Raw genomic sequence first — 9,690 nt, 5'->3', positions numbered from 1 at the left:
GTTGAAATAGTTATGGTTCTCTTTACTGAGATAAGTGTCTCTCTCTGAAGCCAAGACTGTCCTCAAATCTGTGGTGCCTCGCCAACCCACACACTTGGATTCAGGCACACTTAACTCTAAACCTCAATATTGAAATTTTTAATAATTATTTCTACAGGTGTGACCAGTTGAAATAGGCAAGGGAAGTCTATTATCAAATAACTGAGTCTTTTAAGTTAACCATATAGGAAAAAAAAAATCAATACATAGTGTTGTGTACACAGTGGTGCTTATGCAGGGCAGACAACTTCTAGTGTCATTTCTTAGGAGCTATCCACCTCATTCTTTTTGAAATACTGTTTCTCACTGGCTTGGGAGCTCACTCAATAGGTTATGCTGACTGGCTGGCAAGCCCCAGCAATCCACCAACTCTTCATTCCCGATGCGAGGATTAAAGACACATGCCACACACCCTCCTCTTAATATGGATTTCTGAGAATCAAGCCAGGTCATGTTGAGAAAGCTAGAACTTCAAGAGAGTAATCTTTCCCTCCCACCCACCCACCTTTGAGAGATGACTGTCAGGGCGCGTTTGTTGGGGCTTACAATTCCAGAAGGGTAAGAGGTCCTCACCATCACAGCAGGGCAGCACAGCAGGAAGCATGGGTTGGAGCCTCATGCTGAGAGCTCAGGTCTATGGCAAGCAAGAAGCAGAGGGCATATTGGGAATGGCACATTTTTGTAACTTGAAAGCAGATCCCTCAGTGAGGACCTTTCTCTAGTAAGACCAAATCTCTTAAGTCCTCCCCAGACAGCACCACTACCTGGGAATCAAGTGCTCAATGCCAGAGCCTATGGAAGACATTTTCCTTTAAACCCCCCATATCATGCTAAAAATGATAAGATTATTTAAGCATGTTCAAATGTTCTATATTGCAATACAGATTAGTATTTTGAAAAATTCAATCTTTGATGGTCTTAGTACATTTTGGGGACTCAGAAGTTAAGAGCATTTGCTGTTCTTGCAGAGGACTGGAAGTTAGTTCCCGGAACCCACATCAAGTGGCTCATAACCACCTATAACTCCAGCTCCAAGTGATCAACACTCTTCTGGTCACCAGGACCTCAAGGTACATGTACATACTAACACATATGTGTACACATACACGTACACACACACACACAAATAGAAAAGCAAGTTTCATTTTGTCCTAAACTCAAATTTCCGACTATATCCTAATTAAATGGGTTAGATAAGCTTAAACAAACAAACAACCCATTATTACTAACAAGGCAGCAAACAGCCCCCAAGAGTAGTTTCTCTCCTGGTAGACTGCAACTAACCAGACCCACCCTCATCAAGCCACTAGTAGGAAATGAAGTTCCTTCAGAAAGAAACCACCTCAGATTTCACCACCAGGCTATGCTCCCTTCCCCCAGCCCCTGAAGTGTACGAATTCCCTCCTGAATATAACATTGAAGGAATACATTTTCATGAGTGCAAATGAAAGGAAATGTAACATTAATTCTCAACCTTCCTTTGGAAGCTTTCAACTTACATTTTTTCAACTTCAACTATGATTATCTTTTATTATTTCTATTATTTGTTTTTGTTTTTTCGAGACAGGGTTTCTCTGTATAGCCCTGTCTGTCCTAGAACTTACTTTGTAGACCAGGCTGGCCTCGAACTCAGAAATCCGCCTGCCCCTGCCTCCCAAGTGCGGGGATTAAAGGCATGTGCCACCACCACCTGGCTACGATTATCTTTCAATGAAACAAGCACAAAACATACCTGGTGAAGACTTTATTTGTGGATTGTAATGGAACTCAGAAATAGCAGAGCATGAAATATTTGTTAACCAGATACATGACAGAATACTTCTATTTTGTTTTTAAAGTAACAAAAAAATACCTAAAAATTTATATGAGGTCTAATTATGTACCTTATAAAATTTCAAAATAATGACAAATTAACACATTGCTAGAAAAGTTCATTATATTATTAAAATATATTTCTCAATAAAATCAAATGAAATTGATAAAATATCTATCTCATGGATAATCTTAGTAAGGTGCTATTTTCATACTAAAAAACAAAAACAAAAACCAATAAAGATTAAGTTTGTTTATCCATCATTCTGGAAGTGTTACATTTCGCCATGACCATCACACTCTAGTGTAACCCACAGAAGACTGCACACCAAGCCTTAAAATCATCATTCCTTAAAAATGCCAACATTGCTGAAGGAAGCGTTTCATGACAAAGGAGTACTAGTCACAATTTTTCACTGTACAAAAATGACCTTTGGTTTTGGCTTAAAGCTGTTCTTTCTTATTAGTTGGAGTTATAGCTAGCAAAAGTCATACAAAAAAAATCTGTATTTCATTTCAATTTGAAGAAAATTGAGCCACCAATCAAAAGGCAATAAATGGCACATATCAAGAATTCTGGTATATAAGATCCCTGAAATCCACAAACATACTAAGTGTTTCCAGGTAAACAGTGATGCCAGAGAGTGACTCACTTCCTGTCATGAATAAATAACCTCTAACAATCATTAAAAGCATCAGCCTAAGAGAGGAATCAGTTGGAGAAAAAGTCTGAATGAAGGCACATGGTGCAAATCTGCAGCTAAGACCGACTCAACTGCATATGCAAGCAAGCGTGTGGTCACCCAAACACATACAGATGTCATATGATTAGGGGCTGAATACCATCAGTGCACGGCTCCTAACACAAAAACTGTGCCTATGAGTCATATATCCTTCAGATCAGAACAAGCTACAACTTTCCATAATTAATGTCCTTTAATACACAAATTAGCGTCTCTCCAAACTGGAAATTATTAAATAAATAGGGCAGGTAAAATGAAATCAGAAACTGTTGAGTCAAAATGGCAGCACGTCATCAATGCCATGTTCAATTTTATAACTCAAGGCTGCTGACGACTTGGTCTCTCTCTCCTTGAATAATCAAATGCAAATGCCTTTTAGCAATGGCGGCATTCAACTCCCACAAAAAGTCAAGCAGTGTCCCCTGAAGGAGCACCTCCATTGGCACCAACTGTAAAACCTGCTGAGGGGCACTGGGGTGGAGCAGGGTGCTCAAGAGGTCGTTAACGTCCTGCAGAAACTGGAAAACTGCATCTGGAAGGTTCTGATAACCAATGCACAGCAAGACGGCACAGGTCCTGAGGGGCTCCAAGGACGTGGGACAAGAGAATGTGATAAATCTAAAACAGCTGTGGAGGACAAAGGTCAAGCCAGCCATAAATCTTGTGAAGCAAGAAAGGATGGGCAAAATCATGACATCTCCCGTGTGAAGCTGCTTCAGTGAGTGCAGCAGGCAATCCAAGAACAAATGCTGGTATGCTGGGTCACCATCGTGAAGCAAGGAACAGCTGAAGGCTGTGAGTTCGACGGATTCCAGAAGCTGGACTTCCAGTGGCGTGTGCATTTGGAGATCACGGACAGTCGGTGAACCCACAAGCAGGCACTTGATTGGACTGCTGGGCTCTACACCCTGCTCAGCCTGAAGGCACTTGGTAAGGCTTAACAACTCGGATAATACCGACTCTTCTGAAAAGACGGGACAGCAGCGGTATTGCTGCTTGGAACTGACCTTGGAATCCACGCTCGAAGCTTCTTCTAAGGACTTCTCAATGGCTTCGTTAAGAGTCTTTAAAATTTCACCATCACAGAAAGGAGAACACTTGACCTTCGGCAGTTTCTTTCCTTCTAAGACATGCCATGAGTGGTACTCGAGACTGGAAGCAGTCCCTTCTAGGAGGGAATTCTGCCCGGGCTGATAGACAGTGTGTTCCTCTGCCCAACTATTGAAGTATCCTTTGGCTACTTTATCTTTCCATGAAAGGGTTTCCAGCATCTTCCGTTCATTATAGGTTTTAAAATACTTGTTTCTCTGTCCAAACCATTTCGTGTTCGTACTGCAACCAATATTGGACTTTTTAACGAGCCAGTGATTTCTTGAAAGAGGCTTCAGTTGAAATTTTTGCATAAAATATTGTACAGCGCAATCCCTTAGATCATTCAGTTTCTCTTGTTCCCCTGTTCCCATGCTCTCAAAAAGACGAATGTTCTCAGAAATAGTCTCTAATTGGTATCTATGAAAGAAAGTACAACACTCTTCGTGTCGCTCAAGGAAAGATTTGGGGATCACATGATGGGGAAAGAGCGCCTTCCTGGTCATGTCAGTGCCAAAGTTCAACACCATCCTCGACAGCAAAGGATGAACAGCCTCTCTTCCTTTATAGCGGAGACACACCACATAGACTTCTGAGTTCCCCGCCTTGCTAGTAGCAGGTTTAAAAACATGAACTTGGTCAAAGGAACAATTTAGCAGGTACATGAGGTTCACAGAACAATGTTCAAACAACGTAAACATCTTCAGAACAAAAGAGCCGCCGTTTCCAAGAGTGGTCAGAGCAGTGACAGCTTCGCAGTAATGCAAAGAAGACACCAAGGCTTCCTGTTCGCCCGGGTTTCCTTGGCAATCGAAGCTGCCATCAGCCGTGACCAAGTGAATGGGAGCCATGGTGCTGAGGAAGCCCTGAAGCCCAGTCAGATATTTCAGGGTCATGATATCACCGGTATTATCTGGGCCGAAGTACCAGCAGTGCAAGGTATTTGCCATCAGCCGGTCGTCCGTAATCATCCTAAGATTATCGTTTGCCTCGTGGTATGGATTCAGGCTGTTCGCCACCCAACTCCATTCGCAGGGGAACCGGTGAGACTTTAAGTAATGGTTGAGGCTAGCGATGAAGGCGCCCGGAGCTTCACATAGGTGCAGAGAATTCAGTCTTCCACTCTGAAAAGCTTCCTGCGGAATAAGGGGGAAACTGCACAGGATCTCCTGGAATTTGCACCAGGCCTGAGTGCAGAGCTCCGCGTTCACAGCCTTTTTGACATGAGAGATGATTTTGCCTGCCTTGTTGGTGAAGGCCGTGTGCCTGTGCCACTCGTCCAGCTTCTTATCGCTCAAGAGGTTTTTCACTTCATTCAGGGAGTTCTTCAAGTCTAGAAAAGCTCTGAACCCGAGGTGCTCACATGCGAAGCTCTCCGTGGGAGCTGGTAACTGCCACTCATGATCGAGTGGCTTACAGTAGGAAAAGCTCTTGGCAAAGAGCTCAGACACGTCATTGACAACGTCTGGGCTGAAGGTCTCCAAGCAAGCTGGCTGCTGAGCTGGACGCTTTCTGCGCTTGCTCATTGTCAAACCGAGTTAAAATCTGAGAAGACAAAACGGAAGGTTACAAGGGTCACCTTTATAGTGAGTGAAACAGCATTGCAGAGAGTCTGATCACACTTCAACAAACCCAGTACAATTCGAAGGCTGATGTCAGCAATGTTACAAAGCAAGCAACACGGAATACAGGGGAGAGGCCTAGACAGTCATCAGTCCTCCTTGGCACAAACTCCAGCTCTGCTCCTTACAGTCTAATCAATGTCCTGGAAAATATGTTTTATTCCGGGGCTCAGTGTTTTTCTTATTTTCAAATACTGGTCTTTCAAATGACTTTTTAAGAGGTGGTACGTAACCGTATTTAGGAGCGAGTGGCAGCTTTTGCCATAGCAACTCCCCTGGCTCCTCCCCAAAGCCCTCTGTTCTCAGATTAGACACAACACATGTACCATAGTAAACACATGAACATGCTTTCGCTTCATCCTCAAACGTGACTGCAAATCAAACTCCTTTTGGCCCTTGTAATTCCCGTCATAACCCACCTTCCTGGCTGGAGAGTGTCTGATCATCTGAGACTGGCCTGGCCAAGCCTCTCTGTTGCCAGCAACTCAGCCACTTAACAAGGGTTGCTTTATACACTTTGGTGACATTTCACCAAGACAGGTACCTTACTATTCATAGCTAGAGTTTGGATCTGAAATGCTGCCCCAAAAACCCTTGAGAGAAAAGTTTGGTTCCCAGTTCATGATGCTACTTGGAGGAGGGGGACCCTTTAAGAGGCGGAGCCTAATGGAAGGAAGTTAGGTTACTGAGTAGCTATTAGGACCCCTGTCTTCCCTGTCCTTTTGTCCTTTCCTGCCTGCCACAAGGTGAAAAGCCCTTTTCCTTCGTGCACTCTCCACCATGTCCTGCCTTACCACAGGGCCAACGGCAACGAGTTAACTGACCACCAACTGAAACTTCTGAAACCATGAGCCAGAATAAACCCTTCTCTTAGTACATTGCTTACTGTAGGTGTTTTGTCAGAGCAATGTAGAGCTAACCGATGCATATCTTACACTATCTGTAAACTAAATTGTACTTAAAGCACTGGCCCTCTTGGTGGTGCTAAAATTATCCAATGTTTTCCCTGGCATCTCTCTCAGATTCCTGCCTCCCATAGGCTTTGTCAGACAGCCCATACCAACCCTGTAACATCTAATTATCTCTTCTATCACTAAAATGTAACATGCCAAGAACAAAATTTAAAAGCTGCAAGAAAAGCCTGTAGTGAATACAACTGCAGTTACGCCGCATTCTAGACTGCAGTGCTGGCTGACAAGATGGCTCAGCGGGTACAGATGATTGCCGCCAAGTCTTTGACGATCTGAGTTCGATCCTGCAAACCCATGTGGTGCAAGAAAAAGAATGGACTCCTGCAAGTATGCCCACACATGTACACTCACATAATAAATACATGTAAACAAAACAAAAACCCTAACAACAGCAGCAACAAAACCCCTAACTGCTTAGGAAACCAGAAACATCTATCTTGGAGAAACAGAGGCTAAGAAAAAGAAAGATGGCATGCCTTCATGGCACTGTTGGGAAGCCCTAAATTCCACCAAGTGGAACGCTGAGTGTCACATGTCACCTGATGGTGAACAGAGGAGTGCTTAAGTTTTCATTTCATGCTCTGCAATGATGTCATGGTCAATTCACCCAATAAATGGCTGGACATAAAACTTGTTAAGACATAAAAAAAACTGACAACTAAATCCCCATCCTACAGAGAGCAAGCATTCAAGGTGAAATCATGAGCTGGGCGTGTTCCTTTGTATGCTGAGGAGATGAACGAGAAATGAAGGCTAGCTATGACCATACCTGTGACACCAGACACTGGTGCTTCCTGAGTCCTGTCCTCTTAGCAAACCTTCCCACCCCTTTTCATCCTGTATTTTATCCTCTGTTCATCTGGTGTACAGGTTGGGTAAGCTCCTTAAAGCAGTGGGTACCTTCTTTAATCATCTTGTTTGCCACAACGACTTACGAGTCCCACGTGAGTAGAGATTAACTGTCACAAACAGCAACATCATTGAACAGTTAGGAACTGTATTTAGAAAAGCTTCTAAGGGGAAGACAAAAGCAGGGTATTTCTGCACAAAAACCTGACGTAAGAGCAAACAGAAAATTTACTACAATGAGCTCATCTGTCTTGATTCAAGCTGTGCTTACTGGGAACCGCGGCTACATTTAGACCTCCAATACATTCTATTTTGGAGAAAAAAAAAAAGTCTACTTTTAGTCATTAACTTCACATACTAATTAGTAGCTGTGGTTAAGCTGTGAAATCTTACCGAAATTAAGTAGATAATTACCTTCACTTGCAAACAACTAAAGGGATCCAAATGCTCCAAGGTTCCTGACTGTACTTGAGCTTTACTGCCAACTAATTCTTCATATTACCGCCCCTTTTCCCATTCCACTCCAGCCACACAAGCCTGCTGTTCACAGAAGACCCAGGCACACTCCACGTTGGAACACTTTGCCCAATACTAAGAGGCAAGCTCTACCTGGGCTTTACTTCCCCAAGTATCTATCAAGTTAATTCCCTCAGCTCCTCCTAGTATCTGCTCGAAGGCAATTTACTCTGTGAAGCCTATCCTAACACACTTACTTTTAAATTGCATCTCAGGCTCCCCATGGCCCTTACCTCACTTTCTTCCATGGCATTCACGTTTATCACTTATTCTTTCCCCCTGTGTTCTGTTTGTGACTTTGTCGTTCTCAACTTCCTCAAACCAGAATGTAAGCTCCACTCTTTTGCAGGACAGGAATCTTTATTTTGCTCACTTACATGTCGCCCCAAAAGGTCCCAACACTGGTTGGTGGGCACTGAAGTACACGAACATTAACTGGGTAAATGTACGAATATTACACTTAGCCCAAAAGACAAAGCTCTGAACAGAATAATGCATTTCAGTTTCACCCTAGCACTTCAATAAACGACTTAAAAACGAAAACAACAACAAAAAAAATTCAATTAAATGAATGTCGTTTCCAAAGTGCATGTGCAGATTTCCCAGTGTGAGGCTGATGAGAGTATCACCTGTATTATATTGCGGGCTCCAGGAGGAAGACAGGAAGCTTCCTGTCCAAAGCCACAAGGAAATGATTATAAAATCTGTAAGTCCAACACCAAAGTCGTTAAGTTCTCAACAGCTGTCGGGTCTAAGTGAGCATCAGGGAGTGTCAGCAATGTTCCCGCCAACTTTTCCTAGGAAATAAAAACACTGGGGCATGTGCAGTGCTCACACCGGGTCCCCGGACAGTCACAGCTCAGACACTCATTCGAGCAGCCCCGCCCCTTGCCCGCAGCGAACCGTCCGGGGACTGTCACTCACCGAGAGGCCGGGTCCGCATTCCTACGCCCACCAGAGCCGCTCGAGCTGGGGCACACGCGGTCCTCACTCTAGCAAGCCACCGGCCACTTCCGCTCCGGGGAACAGCTTCCGGGGGTGGCGTCTCCTCTGCGTACTTGGCAACCCGGTCGCGGACCGAGAGGAGGGAGCGCCTAGAAGACAGCCAGGACCCGCGCACGCGCAACTGGAGCCAGAGCCTCCCTCCAGACCACGCCCCCGCCGGCTGCAAGACTCTGACAGCCACACTGCGCAGGCGCCTTCCGGGAGGCTTGACGTCACGCGCATCGACGCTGAGCTCTGGTGCTGAGAAACGCGTCCGGCTCTGCGGGTCGCCATGGCAACGGGACTGGGCTTTGGAACCCGAAGGCTTACCCTGGATAGATAGATGCTAGTTCCTAGGAGAGACTGCATTAAAATTGAAGCTCAGTGAATAACTTGAGTGCAAAACCAAATGAAAGAAACGGAAGTATCATCCCTTGGTGTTGTTTACATATCAATAAGCCAAGAAAAAAAAGAAAACCACCTGGTGTAGTGCCACAAGCCTTTGATCCCAGCTCTCGTGAGCCACAGGGAAGCAGATCTCAAAAGCAGAGTTCAAAGTCACTCTGGTCTACATAGAAAGTTCCAGGTCAGCCAGGGCTACCAGAGGATGGTCCCTCAGGCCTGGGACTCCCTAGTTAGGCAAGACTGTCCAGCTAGTCACAGGTATCCACCTGTCTCCACCTCCCCAGCTGTAGGGTAAGCCACAGCTGCTGCTCATTCGGAAGTGTAGCAGCCATCCTTGTCCTGTTTAGAGGACAGCACTTCACAGCACTTCCCTCATCCTCCAGCTCTTCCGCTCTCTTCACCCCATCTCCTGCAACATTCCCTGAGCCTGAGGGAGCAGGTGTTATGTAGATGGCCCGTCTATGGCTGAGTGCTCTCAGTCACTTCTCAGAACTTTGACAGAGATGAGTCTGCGTTAACCACCACCCACTGCAATACACTTTTCTGAAGACTGGGAACAACACCGATCTACGGGTATAAATATAAATATTCACAAGGCAGTTTGGCAACTTGACCATTTAGGGAAAAAAAAAATACAGTGGACTCTTTCTTAGAGCCCAC

General features: G+C 44.7%; 1 protein-coding gene across 1 annotated transcript; it reads right to left on the bottom strand.

Moving 5' to 3' along the window:
• Nucleotides 1-1,961: 1,961 nt before the first annotated feature.
• On the bottom strand, nt 1,962-8,672 carry Cmtr2 (cap methyltransferase 2). The gene is made up of 2 exons (XM_021220585.1): nt 8,566-8,672; nt 1,962-5,228 (listed from the first exon to the last, which is right to left on the bottom strand). The coding sequence occupies exon 2, from the start codon at nt 5,207-5,209 to the stop codon at nt 2,906-2,908; it is 2,304 nt and encodes a 767-aa protein (XP_021076244.1). The 5' UTR covers nt 5,210-5,228; nt 8,566-8,672; the 3' UTR covers nt 1,962-2,905.
• Between the last annotated feature and the right edge of the window lie 1,018 nt (nt 8,673-9,690).

This window comes from Mus pahari, chromosome 20 (genome assembly GCF_900095145.1).
Source record: "Mus pahari chromosome 20, PAHARI_EIJ_v1.1, whole genome shotgun sequence".
Classification (NCBI taxonomy): domain Eukaryota; kingdom Metazoa; phylum Chordata; class Mammalia; order Rodentia; family Muridae; genus Mus; species Mus pahari.
This window is presented reverse-complemented; position numbering and strand designations above follow the sequence as displayed.

Bases quoted from the DNA above. Each gene is read 5' to 3' on its own strand.
- Cmtr2 (XM_021220585.1), bottom strand. From the start codon at position 5,209: ATGAGCAAGCGCAGAAAGCGTCCAGCTCAGCAGCCAGCTTGCTTGGAG.